General features: G+C 46.7%; 1 protein-coding gene across 9 annotated transcripts in view; it reads right to left on the bottom strand.

Annotated features, from left to right (window-relative positions):
- Positions 1-14,379: 14,379 nt before the first annotated feature.
- The window catches only part of SPOP (speckle type BTB/POZ protein), a 27,171-nt gene continuing 23,106 nt past the window's right edge, over positions 14,380-18,444 (bottom strand). For all 9 annotated transcript variants that reach the window (XM_084496449.1, XM_084496452.1, XM_084496453.1 and 6 more), the window contains 2 exons: positions 16,126-16,268; positions 14,380-15,456 (listed from right to left, as the gene is read on the bottom strand). In XM_084496449.1, coding sequence (XP_084352575.1) covers positions 15,312-15,456; positions 16,126-16,268 — 288 coding nt within the window. In that variant the 3' untranslated portion in view covers positions 14,380-15,311. The remainder of the gene's footprint in view (positions 15,457-16,125; positions 16,269-18,444) is intronic.

Here is an 18,444-nt window from a genome sequence, read left to right as displayed (position 1 = left end):
AGCCAGGCAGAAGCCAGGTCCAAAATACATCGAGCAAAGAAAGCCTTTTAGTGCAATAATCAATGAGATGACTTTTACTGGGAGAAAAAAAAAAAGTTTCAAACGCTCGGAGAGCACATTTTCAGGGAATAACAGGACCGGTATGTGGTGGTGGTGGGAGGGAGCCATCGCTCAACCCCACGTCCCCGAGCGAGGTTTCGTGCTCGCTGCAAGGAAGGGACACAAAAAGCAAGGAAGGGACACAAAAAGCCTGGTTCAAGCCCTTTCTGCCCGCACAGACAAAACAAACAAAACCACCCCACACAAAAGTTGCTCATTTGGAGAAATTTCAGACAATTGCCATTTGAAGAAACAGAGCAGGCAGCCGGGAAGAGAAGAAAACCAGGCTACAAAGGATGCACCATTGTCAAAAGTGATGTGGCAGCCGCAGTTACTAGGAGACCAGGACGGGCCATTATTCGGGCTTGGGAGAAGAGGATTCCTGCTAGCAAAGTCACAACCTCGAGAAAAGGATTTCGCTGAGCTGGAGGGCAAACAATAGAAGGGAAAAATCCCCACACCCCAAATCCCCACGGCCCCAGTGCCCCCACGCTCAGGGTGCCCGGCGGAGCCTCTGCGCCAGCTCCTTTGGGGAAATTTCCCTCGTTAGAGGCCGGCTCGGGGTTTGGTGGGGTGCATTCGGTCACAGCTCCCCATCCCCAGCTTTGTGGGGCCCTGCTCCCCCTGCCAGCTTGGCCACGGAGCCGCTTCTGCTTCTCGAACGGAGGAGTTAAAGCCCTGCCGCTGCCTCTGCTGCAACGTTATGCAAGGAGCCGAGGCTTAATTTCTTTCCCCATTAGCAGATGAAGATGAAACAGGTTTGGGGGAAGAGCGGAGATTTGTCCAAATGAAGTTCCGCGAGCTACAAACTTCACTACAAACGAGGCAGCGTGTAATGACGGTGGGAAGCAGACTTCAAAAATCCTCTGTGACACCAGAGTTCAGCAAAGTGCCGCCGAAGTATTCACAGGCAGCTTGGCAATTAGAGCCTATCTCCATTTATAAAATGCAGCTCCTTATCGCCTCTGATAACTCGGCAGACGGCTGATCTCTTTGTCTCCAAAGCAGGAAAAGCCCTGATGGGGACTACTCGCCGCTGTCATCTCCAGCGACGCGGTGACCGCTCTCCATCTCCAGTAATTAGCTCGCTTTACTTCGTTAATTCGGTTTTCCTCTTCCCCACCAAATCCTCCTCATTTAAATTTCATCGCTCTCCCAGCCCAGCTAACCCGGGCTGCTGCACATTTCCAAACGGGCTGCCCAAAAGAGCCCGCTCCTCCCTCCCACCAAAGGCAATCAGCGGCCCCCGGCTGTTAATTGCACTCATTAGGGCTTCCTGGTGGGGATCGTTGTGGCCAGGCTGCTCAGCACCAGGATGAGACGGGGCAGAGCGAAACCAGGGGCTGCTGTGATGCTGCAGGGACATGAGCACCCAAGCATCCCAGTCCTGGGCACCCTCTGAGCACCCAAGGGTGCTCCCAGGGGGGTGGCCCCCATCGCTTCGGCCTCCCCCAGCTTTCAGGGCTGAAGATGAGGCTGCCACCATCTTCCTCAACTGCTTCCCATTTGGGTAATTCTCCTGCGAGGGCTGTTTGCCACAATTGTGCTTGCAGTCCAAGCGCTCCTTTGTTAATTTTGCCCTGTATCTTGAAAAATAATTAGCAGTAATCAACCTCAAATCCATCTCTTCACGGGTTTTGAGTCCTCTTCGCCTTTTGTAATCTGCCAGTCAATCAGACTTTGTCTCTCTGCCGTTTCCTATTTACCATATCCAAAAACCAGCGGTGGCCTCTGATTCAAATTAGACTCTCGTTGCCAGCTATCACCTTCAAAATGTGCTAATGCATTACTCCAGGATTTCAGAAAAGGACAAATCTCGCAGGAAGGCACAATTTAATGCAAGGATGGCCCAACCAGATCCCTCTCACCGCTACGACGGCTTCAAGGCATCAATTTTCTCAACTCAGGGTCAGCCAGGTTTTTTTCCAATAATAAACCTTTTTAAGCACAACCCAGCCAGATGCCGAGATCTCAACCAAGAAAGAAGTTTGTTAATTTGTACGGGGGCTTTTCATGGACAAGCCACAAAAGGTTATTGCCGGAAGAATCTTCCTTAACGTGAGAACTCCCTTCCAGGCACGACAATCACAGAGTTGCCAGCCCTTTGGGATTTTCACCAAGATTTGGAGGAGATCCCTCAGCAGGGGCTGAGCCACTCGGATACTTTGAGAACTTCAGCTTCCAGAGGGAAAGAAATGGCTTATAACAAAAACTTAGGAAAAAAAAAAAAAAAAAAGGATTTCTATAGGCTTAGATGTCAATTCACAAATATTTGTGTCAATTTGTGTCAGATTTTATGGTTTCTACAACAAGCTCCTATCACAGTCTGTCCCAGTTTTCTTTTAGGAAGGGTTTGGGCTGTTGATACCAAGGCTGCTGCAGCTCGGCGAGCACGTAACGCTTTGCTTGGTGGGCATGGGGTGGCCATTGCAAAATATAATCCCTTACTTCCAGCTTTTGCTAGCAAAATGTAAAAGATTTCCAGGAAGAAGCTGTTGCTTTTGGTTTTGGTGCCTCCCGACCTCTCCTGTGCGGCATCATCGGCGGCACCGCGGCTCCCGTAATGCTGAGGGCTTCCTGGCCCTTTTGTTCCTAAATAAAACTGCTGAGGTTCTGCCTGGCAGAGGGAACCCTGAGTGCTTTTACTACGCAAATAAACAAATTTTACAGTTTCAGGCCCAACTATCAAGTGGCTATTAGCATCTTCACCGAGCCTCAGCTCCTACGAGCCAGGGCTGCATATGTCCAATGCTGCATCTTTATGGGGATGATTAGACTTTAATGAGGTCTAGTGAGTCAGCCAAGCCTTTATGCTCGTAATCCCCCATTTCAATAGCCACAGCAGCTCCTGGATACATTAATACCGCTGGTTCTCCTGCCACACTCCTCTCCGTGCATAAAAGCACCGCTCTTGCTATTGTCATTGCCACCAGTGCCAGGCCAGCGTCACACCAGGCGCGGGGACAGAGCCAGCAAGATGTCCCCGGGATCAGATGTGGGAGAAGCAGCGGGGTCAGGGCAGCGCAGGGGTCCTGGTCCCACTCCAGCCGATGTTCCCTGCGCCTTTGGAGCCCTCTTGAATTCTCTTCGCCGTGGCTCGGGGTCATTTTGCAGTGCCAGAGCTAAGGAGCAGCATCTCATTCCCCGGGCGGCGCGGCCAAGTGGCTCGAGAAGCTTAATTCCTGGGCATAAATCCTGGTCGCGCTATTGGCTTTTCTGATAAACTTAACCAAGTTATTCCAGGCCTTTGTCTAGTCTGCCTTATCTCTCTCTCTATAAAGATAATATTCATTTGCCTTCTGGGGATGGAGAAAGACTGCACGATCATCAAGCACTTTGGAAATCCTCCCCTGAAAGGGGAGGCGAGCAGAAATGATTATTCATGAAATCCCCAGTGTTATGACTCGTTATTACACGCGGAAGACTAAAAATGCAAGTGGGCTGAATGCAGCGTCTATTTGATCTAAGAATTATTACAGTTTTGCCAATTAGACCCAGAACCCAAATACAACCGCTTCCCTCCTCCTCCTCCTCCCGCTCCCCTGCCAGAGCTTAGCACCAGCTGCCGGCTCATAAACACCGCCGCTTCCCCATCTTCCTGCGCTTTCAACAAACTCCAAAAGCAGCGGGTCTCTGATTGTTTTCCCTCCAATTAATGGCAGGGCGCGCAGCTCTCCGAGAAAGGAGCCGCAACGTGCCACGTCACGTCGCCAAAACCACCGCTCACCCCTCGGTGGCTTTTTTCCTGCCCCAAGAGCTGAGCAAAGCACCCCGTCACCCCCCTTAAAAAACAACAACAACAAAAAAAATCCTACAGCAGCTCTCAGCCTACCTGAGAGCAGCAGACACAGCATCGGCTTAGAGGGATGGGGCTGGAGGGTTAAGCAGCCGGGCTGCTCTGCTGCTCAGAGCACTGGTGGCACGAGGGCACGCAGCCAAGCGCCGGAGGAATCGGGCAATCTGCTCCCTTGGGGGAGCTCGGCGCGTACATGCTGTTCTGCAGAACAAGGCCCGAACCTCCTGGTGGGAAGGCAGGATTTACTTTTGCCTGAGAGGTTTCCAGACCTACCAGAGCACCCATCTGCTCCCCAAATGTCTTCTTTCCTAAGGGCTTGTGCCCAAAGAGGAGGAGGAGGGAGATGCGGTGCAGTAAGCCCTTCTCCCCCGGTCCCGTAAGGTCGCTGCTCGTGGGGCTGCTCGCAGCAGGACCAGAGCGAGGGCTTCCTCTCGGGTCTTGTTATATTGCAAACAGAGTCAAAAAGGGCTGAGGAGAAGCAGTGATTTTTTTTTTGGTGTTGTTTTTTTTTTTTTTTAAATAGCAATATTCCAGTTTCAGCACCATATGGATAAATCCAGCCTTACCGGGGTTGTACAAAATTATCCCCAAGTGTTGGGGTGCGAGGGCCGCTGCAGTCACAGCTTCTGCGTGCACAGGAGGCAGCGTCGAATCTGCCTTTGCTGCCCAAACATCCCAGCGGGACCAGCTGGGGTCTCAGCTCCCGAAGCAAACCCTGCGAGCAGAGCGGGGCTGAGCCAGCACCAAAGGCTGCAGGAGAGGTCTGGGAGAGATGGAGCTGAGCAGATCACAGAGTACAGGGTCTGATGCACGCTCACACGGCCCCCAAATGGATGAACAAAGCATGGGTAGGGGGGGAAAAAAAGGATTTTAGGGGGATATGTTAAATATCTGAGATTATCTCGAGTCACCTCCACGTTGTGGAAAGGCTCTGAGTGCTCAGGGCTTGGCAAACCTCAGGTTGCTTGGACCAAACCCCACCCTCTGAAAAATAACAAATATGAAAAAAAAAAAAAAAATGAAGAAAATGCATCAAATAAAAAATGCACCAAATAAAAAATAATTAAAAAAAAAAACACACACACACAAACAAACCAAAACCAAAACAACAAATAGCATCCAATAACGACCAAAAAAAAAAAAAAAAAAAAAAAAGAAGCCAAAAAAATTGACTTAGCACCACCACCTCCAAGCCTTCTCCTGCTGAGCCTCGGCGGCTGTTTCCAGCTGAGCAAGCAGCCGGCTGCCTGCGAGGGGCTGAGCGGGGCTGTCAGTGCCTGCAGGGCTCCCCGGGGACGCGGGGCCACGGCGCTGGTGCCGCTGTCACCGCTGGCGAGGCCGGCGCAGCCGCCACCATGGCGCTTCAGCAGGTGAAGCGTTGAAATACAGAGAGAGGAGGGGAATCAAACACGGGAAAGCGAGAATTCAGACACGCACAGGAAAACAAAAAAAAATGCTGTCAAGAGGCGGCGAGAAGAGGACAGGAATGGAAAACTTGTCCGGCTCGCTCAAATCCCTCCAGACCCTAACTCCTCTGCAGAGAATTCCCAGCTCAGACCATTTCAAACCCCCACACCTGCTTGCACTAAAAAAAAATGCTAAATAATTCAGTTGCTACTTGTGTGCTCTACGAACTGCAGAATCCTCCCGGCTCCCGGAGATTTGTGCGGTTTTAGGGGGGGAAATAGCACCCGGCTGGGAGCGAGGGAGGGCAGGTTCGCCTGTCCCCTGCCCCACACGGGACAGGAGGGCAGCTCCGGAGCCCATGTCGGCAGCACATGGGGAAGGGAGATGTGCCAGGGACAGGATAAAGGCAGGGAAGGAAGGGGGGCTGGCGCGTTTTCCACCTGCCAGGCTTTTCTGATCTGTGGCAGATGTCTCTCCGCTTTCAAACCGCATCAAGAAGTGTCCGCTTTCATCTAGCCTCCTCGTTGGGAAATTTTCCCAGAAGGGGAAAAAATAAAAATGAATTTCTGCAGTCGACTCCGAGCGTCGCACCGGCAAGGACACATGCCTGGGATCTTCGCCGCATCCCTGCGGGGCTTTATCCTGGATCGCTGCTGCCCTGCTCCCCCCGTTTCTGCCAATCCTTCTGAAAACCAAGGGGCTGTTGCCCACCCCAGTCCCCCCACCCCATTCACTGGAAGGGCCGTGGGGTGACCCTGCTGGTGCACGTGCCTCCTGAAAGCCCCACACGTGCTCAGCAGGGACACGATCCTACTTCCCACGTTATTTCCCAATCCCTCCGTGAAGGAAAATTCCTCCACGAGCAGCTAATCAACTTTTCCTGCTGGAAAACAGCCTGGAGGAAAGGACAGAGCCCAAGGGGCTCTGCCAGAGATCCCCACGGGTGGGCTGCAGGTGGCTTGGCCACCCCAGTCCCCAAAACTGTCGTGCTCCAGAAGCGCCCACCTCCCTCTGGCTCCATCCGAACCACATCCATCCATCCGGGCACATTCTCCTGTGAGCTACTTACTAAATGGAGTTTTCCTCTAAAATGTTAGCCTAGCACAGGATATTTCACTAGGGTGAAGGTAGTGGAGGAAACTGAGGAAGGCAACTATAAATCGAAGAAGAATTGAGGCAGGTGCCTTGGCTGAAACCATCTCCTGGGAAGGTTCTGCTCAGAGACCCATGCTACGAGCACAGCGGCCCTAACAAGAAGGAAATCCTTCGTTTCAGGCGCAGAGGCTCTTAAATTTTATGTCTTGTTCAGGAAACTACAATCCCAACAAGAGAAACAACGAACAGACGGCGTCTAAAAGGAGATCCTCAACGGGCTCCGCGCGCGGGACTGGCAGTTAATAAAGAAGCGAAGACGGCGCACGGCGGAGCAGCCCAGGAGCCGTCTGCATCTACACGGCGGCTTGAGGATACACCGGTGCTTTATAAACTTCTTTAAAATGAGTGTCTTAAGGCTGCAATTTCAACTGCTGTGTTCTCTTCTTGTCTCCGATATTAGACATCGCCCCACCGAGACGGCGGTCGGATGCCGAGATACCCGATCCACAGCCTCTTGTACGCTGCTCTCTTCCTCTGAGTGCTTAAAAATGTTTGCACCCAGCTCAAATTGGCACTTTTTTTTTTTCCCCCAGCTATAAGGAGAAGCCTAACTATCACTGCATTTATTGTTATCCCCCGAGCAAGCGTTGCTTACCTTGCAGATTTTATTTTGATCTCCTCAGCCCACTGGTTGCTCTGGCATTTTGTCACGGGGAGCCAGATATTTGCTTATACCATCGGTGGCCAGCTCTGTGTTTGCAGCCTCTGTTACAGCAAACATGATATCTTAATTAAGGGACTTGTTGGCTTGCTGAACTCAGACAGATGGAATCTTAATTCAATTAGTATCCTTTAATTACCTATTATAATAGGACCTTAAAAAAAAGATGGACACAAGCGAAAGGTTTTCTGAGCAGCAATCAATTGTATCACACAGTCATAAACAGCACGTGCTCAACGCTGTTCTGCAGTCCCTTTCTACCCCTCCTCTTCCTCAGCCCTAAAAAAAGGATGAGTTTCAGCTAGTTTTGGAAACGCTGCCTCTTCTCTCCTTATGAATTGAAAAGAAGCCAAAGTGGCAACACACACATAAATCATCTGGAAAACGGGATGCCTGGGTGTTAACCCCTGTTCTCCTGCCATCTCGACCTACAGCAAGCAACCTAAAAAAAAAACAAAAATGTATTTTTGCTTTACAAACTGTAACCTGCTTTCCACATGCGGATGAGCGAATGCCAGTAAAGAAGCCTGAACTTGATTTAAAAAGAATTAATCTTGTCTTAGGACACAAGGATGTGCCAGATTTATTCTAGTCCCTATCAAAATTTGTCTCCAACAAAAGTCCTCCATAAATAAACCACAGAAGACTAAAACAATAGTTGGGGGCGATTATCAGGAGGCTACCTCTGTGGTCGATCTGGGACAGCAGGGATAAATTCCTGATTAATAGGTGCTGAGGAAGGAACTCTCCCCAGAGCTGCTGTTTTGAGAGAAGTGCTCCTTTTGAGGTCCGTTTCGATCACACAGGGTTGTTTGTGCCCAGGGATGGAACTAGATTTTGGAAAAACATCCCTCCTCATCTGGCTGGAAAAGGGCTATTTCACCCCCAAAGCGCCGCAAGAGCAAAAGCAGCCCTCGGGAGACAATTCCCCATTTAAATTTTTATGAGTAAAAGGGCGGGTTTGGCGTTCTTGTGATTTTTTTAATATAATTTCTATTTTGGGACCAAAGCTTGGAAAAACAGGTGGAAGCTGAGCTTCCAATGGCTTAAAACTCTTTGACCACAAGATGTGACATTACGGCACGCTTGCAACATCCAATAAACCTCTGTAAACAAGGTACTGGCCCAATTTTTTCTTGGCAGCTCTCGAGCTACGTGTCCACTGCCAAGAACAGGATGAGCAGAGGGAGTGGCAACGCAAGCGTCCCCAAGCCTCCCATGCTGACAAACGGGGAATACGCACGAAGACCCAACTCTGGGCATGGCTTCTGCTGAGACTGCCAACGATGAGACCCTTGAGTGGCAAAGCTGTGCTCTGAGACTTGCCTATTGGGGGAAAAAAAAAGCATTTCTGGTAAGATGGTGAGAGCTACAATATAGCAAAGGTTTGAGTTTCGGGGCTGGTTCGTTGTCTTAAGTAGCTGGAGTTAAAAAAATAAAGCATTATTGGATGTTACTGATACTTCAACGCAGCCTACCTATTTTCCAAGGTATCATGCTCTCCTCCCACTATTTCTAAAAGCTTATTCTCTCCTCCTTACCTTGCTGCTTTAGAGAAACATCCACCCCCGTGCTCTTTGAATAACACCAACCTACAGCCAAAGGTTTCAAGCATTAGGGGCAGGTTAACAAGCCACGTTTTAAACAACCGGTGACTGTGCAGCAGGAAACGTCTTCCGAGAGCAAAAAAGCTGAGAAGCTCCTTGCCACGTGCTGCAGGCTGCTGGTGGGGAAGCACAGAGCTACCCAGCAAAACAGCTGCAGCTTTTAAACCCACAGCATTTCGCCTGCCCATCAGCCAGAGCTTAACTGACACAGCAAACATCTACCCGTACCTTTCATTCGGCATCATCACAGCCGGCAGAGGAGCTCCGAAGAGCACCAGTGCTTGTTCACAGGCAGCAGGTAAAAGGAGCTGTTGTGCTCAGCAGTGTAACAAAACCACCGCTTATGTCCCACAGCCCAGCTCCACGCCATGCTGAAGCGCCCACAAGGAGGATGAGCTCACAGAATTACACGGTTTAGAAGTCCCAGCAGCCCTGGAATGGGATGGAATGATTGCTGAAGTGCTGAAACGTAGGAAAAGGCTTATTTAAACATTTACCGTATGCGAACCAGCTCTCTTTTCCCTTGTCTTTTGAGGCTTCAGCACCTAGAAATAAATCTCGCTCATTAAGGAACGCTTCGTGGTTCAGCTTTGTTTACAGGCCCCAGATAAGTAATGCCTGCTACCCAATTCAGGTTCTGCCATCTGCCACATCACATGAGAAATCAAATCCGCAAGGTGCTTTATTTGTGTTTTTTTTTTTTTTTTTTAAATGCAGGAGAATCCAAGTTAGGCAGCGCCATCACGCTGGGCAGAGCGGAATAAGGGGACAGCGGTTTAATTTCGCATCCCCTAGAGACAGAGGTTGGTGCAATCTGTAAGAGGATCCCCAGCTCGCTCCTCTCTGAACGTTCTCCAGTTGCAAGCAACGACCACGAGCGGTTCAGTCGCTGCCTGCCTCTGCGCAGAACCACTGCACGGGGCAAGTTCAGCACGTGAGCAGGTTTCCTGGCAGCCCACACGCGTTTGTGGTGGATGAGAAGCATGCATGCAATGAAACCCTAACTCAGCTGCACGGAGATAGCACGTACGAGCTCAGAGGTGGCTGCCGGGTGAAGGCACCATTACAGAACACCATTGTTTCAATTCGGCACACCGAGCCAGTGAGTCACGCTAAGATCTCGTCCGGGTTTGCTGTCTCCTTGCTGTACGAGGTGCAGGAGAGATTCCAGTCTCCCCAGTCTACAAACACAGGCTACAGAGAGGAAAAAATTGCGGGTCTGCTCACGCCCTGACCACCAGCCACGCAGAGCACAGGCCGGTTGTCCTTGCGAAGGGCTGAGAGACCCGGCAAGTGTCTGACAGATGATGGAGCTGGCTGTGAGCTGCAAGGCAGCCACAGCGCTCCCACAGACTAAAAACTCCACATCCTGTTTAGCTATTTTTGTCGAGTGTTTTGTTGTTTGGCAAAAATTCAATAATAAGCAATAATTTTGCCAGCACCACCTGCCTAGAGGAGTGAGAAAACTTCGTAGGAAAGAAAGGCAGCGAGGGCACAAACTGCAATGCAGCAGCAACCAGAATCAACAGTGGGGATCTCTTCTCGGAACACAAAACAAAAAAAGCAACCAAAACCTTGTAGCCCTGCCGTAAATTTAAAATACGGAGGAGAAAAGACATGGGAGAAAAGGCTCCATCCCAGCCATGACACACAACCAAAACAGTTCTCATTTATACTGCTTCATGTTACCATGCTAAGGGTGGTGCTCCAGATAAAAGTTCTCCCTCCAGGCATCACGTTAGAGGTGGCAGCAAGATCTGCAGATGTCCCTGGAAGGGCTTCGCTCTCCAGCAGGACCTGCTATGAAACAGTGAGGACCAGCACACCCACCTCTCCCCATAACACGATCCCTCAGCCTGATGGAAAGCTTCTCTGCTAACATTTAAATGACTCAAAACGCTCGGGGTTAACCCCACATCTGCTACGAGACTTCCAGAACTGGAACCACAGCTTGAAAACGGCTTCATTTGTTCCTTCTCATCCCATCGCTTCTCGACGCGCAACCTCTGGCTATTTCAAGGCTCAGGAAGCTTCATCAGAAGCTTGGTACAGTCATCCGAAGAGTTCTCGTCCTCAACACTGCTCCCCAGTGGCACGAGCCAACAATTTCCAATCCTTGCTCTGTTTCCTGATGGCAGAGCTCAAAGTTAACGTTCCTGCATTAGAATTAGAGAAACCATCCCAGTGTAACACAGGACATCATTTCGCTCCTGAAGGGCTGGGGCAATGTTCCCGTTCCCATCCAGTTCACCATCCACCACATCTATTAACTTTTTTTTTTTTTTGGCCATTGATGCTTTTCAATTATTCAAAGAGGAGGCCTACATTTTATACCGCTCCTGTCTGTGATTTTTCATAATTTGATGGAATAATTGCTATCTTCTCTCTATCCCTTCCCAATTTACCCCATCAATTAACACAGTTCCTCAAGCGATTTTAATAATTTAGTCCGGGAGACAAAGTCTAATGCACTAAGTAGGAGCAAGATGCAAAATCCAAACCTAAACTTGACCCAAAGCTCAGATGATCTTCCTTGACTGCACCTTGCCTAAAAAACATCAACCAGGTTAAAAGGCCAACTCTGATGCTGAACCATCCCTGCTTTATTATACATATTTTCTAAAAGCCTTGCAGGTGACTCTTAATTCATTTCCCCAACAATTTTGTGGGCTGTCATGGCTTTTTTTCCCTGCTGCCTCACTGTTTCATTTGCCCATTGCCTGCCTGCACAATCCGTGCTGGCACTCGCATGCTGCAACCCCTCTTGTTGTGCACACATCAGCAATGCCAACAGCAGCCTTCAGGTTAACCTCACCCACAGAAACGTAACACGCACACAGCACCGGGATTGCCAAGGCTCTATTTGCTGCAGCATGTGTCTGAAATTGCAGCCAAATATCCGGGCGGCCAGCAGGTCAGGAAAAAATACACCTTGTATAATTAAATGGCTTCGTATTAGATTAACAAGAAGAAGTCATTAGAAATAAATGAGTTAAGTAATTCCACAACACAAGTTAAATTGCAGTCATGAGAGAGAAAAACTGCATGGCCCAAGCTGACTGAACAAGATAATTATTTCAGCAAAACCTTTTGCAAAATAAATTGCACGGAAGTTGAAGAACCTTCTGAAATGAAGTTTAAAAAAAATTTTTTTTTTGGCTCCTTAAAGGAAGTGGGAGAAACGAAAAAAAAAAAAAAAAGAGATGGTATTGTGTCCTTAACAGCAGTTTGAGAACCAGAACAAAGCCAGAGAGAGTTTCAAAGCACAGCAGCTCTCCCCACTCCGCTGTTTGTTCTGCTCATAAGCAGACAAGCTGTTTCCTTTCATCTGGAAAAACTCACACAATAAGAAAAATACCTCAATAGAATCTGACTCTGTAATAACAAAGCCCAAGGGGCAGCCAGAAAGAAATCTTTTGGCAAGTAAAAAATATTTGGTGTTTGGATCCTCAGAGAGCACCGACTGCTTCTGGGTGTAGGGCATCCGTACATCCTACCGCTGCTGGAAGAGGTCAGTGGATTCATTGAGGTATTTCTTCTTCTTGTCTCTCCTCCCCACACCCAGATGAAGGCTGCAGCCCTTGTAGGTCAGCACAAAAGCAAGTGGAGGAAGCAGGAGCAAGGAGATAATAGGGAGAAGGAAGCACATGAAAGACTGCACACGGGGATGAAACGTCTCTCTGTAACACCCTGGAGAAGGGGGAAGAGGAGGAATTAAAAGCCCAAGTGGAGGGCTCAACCTGAATTCTGAATCTGAACCCACGGTACCTCTACTGCGGTTCAGAAGACATGGCAAAACACTCTCTCTGAAATACTGTTTTGATAAATATGCCATCTCCTTGTGGAATTCAAATCTCCAACTGTTCAACTGGCATGGACATCTCTGCAGTAACAACACATGCCACAGATTGTGAGTTAACTTGAATTACATTTCAGATCTGGGGAGGGGAGGATGTCAGTGGGAGGTTTATGAACAGTATGCCCTAGCTCTGATGTTGTTATAACCAGATGGCTTCAGCTGTATCATTTACAATAAAAAAATAAAAAATAAACAAAAAGAAGTGAAGTGACAAATAAATCATTAATTCACCTGCAACTGGAACAATCTGAACAAGGCGCATCCTTCACATATCTTATTTCAGACCTTCCATGTCAGCGTATTCTGAAAATGCACCTGGCTCTGCAGGAAGCGCTGGGACAGACAAGCCACAGAACAGATTATTTTCCTGCAGGTATCTCTCCATCCTCCAGGGAAGGAGGCTGCCAAAGCTGTATCGCCTTCCCATAAATACCTCCCCAAAAAGGCTGAGGATATGCGATGTCAACACCCGTTTACTTTCTTCCAGGCACGTCTGCTTCCCAGGGAAAGGCAGAGCCAGGGATGCTCCTCGAACAGTTGGTCACTCTAACATGACAAGGATAAAAGGTCTCGTTCAGGTTTGAACATTTCAGTAAACAATGCAGTTACTGCAGCATAATTAGACATCACTGAGCCACACAGACAACTTCTGTAATTACCTGGCAATGAACTTTTCAAGTCTGTATGCAATTATAGGCTAGAAATGCTGGGTCTGAGTTCTGACACCGTAGTGGGGAAAATCTCCTAATGACTAAGTGCTTTGCTTACCTAAAAGGAAATGCATGCTAAATCCAATATAAAAGGAATTAGCAGAGTTGAAGCAATAGATGTAATATGGGAATTTGTGAACCAAGCAGAAGGAAGGCTTTACTATACAGGCGGCTGTGTGTGTTTATGATGAGAGCCTCGGTGGGGGAACACAAAAAAAGGGCAGGGACCCTCTCATGAGTCACCATCTGATAAAAATAGACAGCAGATAGATTAAGCACGTGAACGTATGAATGGAGTTCTCCTTCACACGAGGGACAAAAGGCTGTAAGAGAAGTATGATAACAGAATGAAAAGTCAGAGGCAACAGATACCTAATCTATTTTCTAGACAAAACAGAGTTATTCTCTCTAATCCATTATGTGCCCTACCTGACCATCTTAAGGTCAGATCAATTTGCCACTGCCGTGGCACTGCGTATTTCAATCTAACCTCCCTGGGTATCTGGGGCTAATGATGACATAAATGGATGGTGTCTCTCCTACCGAGACATCCTGCATTGCACCTTAATTTTATAAACCAGATGGCTTATTATACCCTTCTCCCTTCCCACGTTTAAACTTAAGGCCGGGTAAAACACAGGGCTATGGGTCAGCTTCAGAGCTCCTGTTAAAACCAGCGTTGTCTAGTATTTCAGTAATACACACCATGAGAAATAAAACCATTTCGTGCTGCAGTTTTGTGCACAATATTCCTCACTAAATCCCACTTGAGTTCCAGGAACAGCATGACACTATCATGACATGGCAGCAGACTGAAACCAAACCTTTTGGGAGCTGGTCTTAAACTCGAGAGTCTTCACATTTTGGAACAAAAAAAGACAACAGATACCACACAGTACAAAATAGTAATTATTTATATTTTCAAAAAAAAAAAAAAAAGTTACCAGCTATTTTGAAACTTCTTCCCTGTAAGAAGAGTGACTAATAGAAAGGAACAGGACTGGCTCCTATACAGTCAGCAAGTCAGATACAAACAGTTGTTAAGAATCATTTAGCAACTCAGGACAGGGACTTTTGACGCAGCGTTCATGAACAATAAAATTTCTCCTTTTTTTTTTTTCTTAAAAAAGGGGGAGGAGGGAAATAAAGCAGGGAAAAATGCCAAAAACATTTTCCACAATATCTAAAAACAGTAACTGTTGTTCTTATCAGACGGCACGCTCCAGATCAAGGATTTTTCTAGTCCTTTCAAAACCAATACAGACTTGCCAAAGGCTGCCTTCAGTCTATTCACACCCTCCAGAACACACAGCCTCTCACTGTCCCCTTTCACTTCAACCTGTCATTTTATAAAAGGTGTTTTTTTTTTCTTTTTTTTTTCTTTTTTTTTTTTTTTTTTTTTGCAATTAACATACAAGTGCTACTAACAGAGAAACTGATCTTCTTGTTGCTGGATGGCAATAAGGAGTTACACAAACGTCCAGTTTTTAGCTCAGCTGGAAGGACTTAAATTCTCTTTTTTGATATAAATACTACTGGAGCTCCCATCAGGTACTTCCTTTCCAGAACCTCACTGGAAATTCTTTTTAACCCCCCAATGCTCTCTCCAAAACTAAAATGTCCTCTTGCTCCAGGCATCTGACGGTTTGTTCTGTGCTGCCAGACGCAGAGATGTTGTTTTCCCCCAGTACCACTGCTGGGTTTTTCTGACATGGGTCGGTGCCTAAACCGAACCCTGTACTTAATTGACTCAGCCAAGTCGAAGGGAACACACAGACGATGCAGCGACAGGGATTCGTTAGGTTGAACAGCCCCAGAGCCCCAGGCCCACCCTCCCCCCTCTCCCCAAGTTACTTGGTGCTGTTTTAAAAAGTCTGGGTGTCACGAAGCAGTCTCTTCCCCCCAACAACAGAGTATAAGCTCCACAGATTTCGCTGTCTACCTGGTGGTCAAGGTTAGAGCAGCAACAGCTGATGCTGCTTCCAGAAAAACACGGGGTGTTGTGATAGACAGGACTTTAGGATTGCTTCAGTCGCTTACGTGGAGGTCCCAGAAAGGGACACTGTGCAGAGGCCAAAGAGCGATACGCCTCAGCCACCAAATGGGGATGTGATACTACCATAGACTTCCAGCCTGATGTCTCCATGACGTCAGAAGCATGACTAGAAATAAGAGAAAATAAATCTGAAGTTATTGTCTGGGGATAACAAGGATTAACAGGTACCTCCCACATGCTTAAGGAACCTGACATTTTCAGCATACTATTTTAGGATCACTCTAGATGCATGCTTAGCAAAGATCAGAAGCTTTGGCTCTGCTGGTGCAACTGTATGCTGGACAGTCCTTCACCCTAAGGATGAAAAACCTCAAACATCCACAATCCCAAGTGGATGACAGCAGTAGCACAGCACTCATCTACCCCGACCCCCCAAGCATAGGAGCATTTTCTATCAATATAAAAAATAGTGAGAAAAACTGCATTAACTAACAGATAGGACTAAAAAATGTTTCTGGACAAAGTAGTTGGTCATCACTTTGTATCTACGGAAAGGTCTGTTGTACTAGTTGCAAATAGTCCCTCAGTATCTGGGAGTACATGCTAGAAGTTCTCATGATCTTAGAAAGAAATCCAGAACAGCTCTGCTGTACACTGAACACAGTCCCAGCAGGACAAGGGTAACCAGCCCTTACGGCAATGCCACTTCTGGGATGCCAGATAAAGGAAGGACCACAATGGAAGAATGGAAAAAAACAAGCACAACGCAGAGGAGAATCTCCTCTGCATGTGACTGCTCACGAGATGCCGCATCCTAGAACAAGAGTAAACTCACTAATTAATGAAGTCCACTGCTTGAGTTTTCAGTTGATCAGCACTATGTAGGTCAGCCAGAATGAGGATCTCTGCCGCGTTTTCCACAGACAGGTTACTGCACAGTGCATCCTCACACATCACCTTCAGACGCTCCAGAGCATACTGCAAAATACAAACCAAAGTACAGTTACAACAAAGAAAGCCTGAGTTAGCCTGAAGTGAAGTCTTACTTGTGCTCCTTTACTCTTCAGTAACAAAACTACTCTATTGTGCTGAACAGACCTCTTCACTTTGCTACATGGATCTGAACTGTACTGAAAGAAGTGGTGACCAGCGAAAAAGGAGAATCATTGAGTGCCCACCCTGAGGAAAGCAATGGAGAGGAAGCATACCCACCATAACTCTCATCCCAGGCTTCTCGTCTTACTGGTGCTGTGTTCATGCTTTGAAATGAGAATTTCAGCTCACCTTTACCACTACCTCAGTGACTTCAAGGTACTGAATGCTAAAGCCAAATCCTTATTCTCACTTTATTACTGCATGATAGTATTACCCAGGTTCAGTGGGGAGACCTATCTAACAGTGAATGCTCCATAGGTGTTCCAGGGATGTTTAGGCAGCTTTCACTCAATTTCTTTGCCATTAATGACCTGTAATTTACAATTAGCCTTGCTCAAGTACGTGCTACTAGTTTAATACTGAAATGCTAAATAAATGGCCCGTTTCTTGCAGCTATCCAGCTGGAAAGAAAACATCACAGCTTGTCTGTAAAGCCCTAGCAAAAGCCCTACTCTAACTTCACATTCTCAAGCTATTTCCACCATTCTATCATGCATTTACCTCAACATATTTTAGATCCGCAGGGTTTGGCTGTGTCAATGGTTTGAGAAATTCAAAGGACATGCTTAGCAGAGTGCCTTCTAATAGAATTTCACACTCTACTTTCTGCAGCACTTCAGTCGGTATTGAAACATGCAGAGTCAGCCAAGATTTTCAAAAGCAACACAGCAGTCTTGGGCAGGCTTCAGAAAGGTCACTGCTCAGAAAACTGTAAGTCACTTGTTATCAAGAAACAAAACCCATATGCCAAACCTCAGTCTTTTAGAATACCACAGCTGCACACTAAGACTGAGATACTTCTGAAAATCTTGGTATGTGTGAAGTGGTTGTAGGGTTTTGTTGCTCTTTGGATGAAACACACTGAGTATTTCTGAATATTCTAGATCCCGTAATTACAATTCACAGGGATTAGGAGAGTAGCTAATTTGATGCAGTTCTTACATAAGTAGTAACATTAGCTCTACATAAGTTTTCTAAAGATTGAACACTGTAAGTCTCCCTCACGTTATGACTTAAACTGAGTGACATTTCTAGAAAAATAACCTTTAAGATCATTATTTTATTTTTTATCTGAGAGAGAACTGCATTTGAGGGTATCCTTCATGCTGTTTATAATGCTTTTTTAGACAACTTCCAGATGGCATGGTATACAAACACCAGTTCTTCACTGTGTATAGCCACGTTCAGAAAAGATACGGGATGTGTAAGGGCTGCTCTATCAACCTCAACAGAGAGCTGGTAACCAGCTCATCTGCAGGACAGCTGGAGCGCTTACCATATGATAAGCACTATTGCTATAAATTGATTTTATATTCTGATCGAGTTTTGTGTTGCGTTATGATTACATTTAGATGAATAATTTTAAATTATAGAAACATTTTTTCACTTAAGACTCAGCGACAGTAATTACTTCAATTGAGGCATGGCACTCATAACCAGGACAGTTTTCTCCCATCAGAACATCTGAGAAGGCAAATCAAATTTACTTGCTTAATCTGTATCAATAACTAAAACAGTTTCAAATGAGGGGCAAACCATTAGTTTATGTTATTGTCTGTCAGTAACTTAAAATGCAGCAAACGAAGCTTAAAATTATTCCCTTTGTAAATTGAATATTCTCCTCCATGCATGTACAATTTTTATTTCGATTTTCACTACGAATAGCTCAGCTTCTAATTACATAGTTGGGCAAAAGTAGCCATTCTGGTCTCTCAGGTACCAAGATTTCCCCTTCCCCCCTTTCTTAATTACACTTTAAAAAAAAGAAAAGAAAAAAGAAAAAAAGCCCTACCTAATAGCATTCTTACCCAAGAGGCTGAAATAGTATCTCCTGGGCTCAGAAGACGTGTTTTGTTTTGGTTTTGGTCTAATTACATATTTTCCCCAAGAGATGGGAGGAACTCAGAAGAAGCTGTTTCAGTCTCTTGAGTAAATAATAGATGTTTTATGTGCTTTCTTGAAAGATTTTTTATTTCTGCTTTTAAAAGACACACAATGA

This window comes from Aythya ferina (genome assembly GCF_964211825.1).
Source record: "Aythya ferina genome assembly, chromosome: 23".
NCBI classification, from domain to species: Eukaryota; Metazoa; Chordata; class Aves; order Anseriformes; family Anatidae; genus Aythya; species Aythya ferina.
This window is presented reverse-complemented; position numbering and strand designations above follow the sequence as displayed.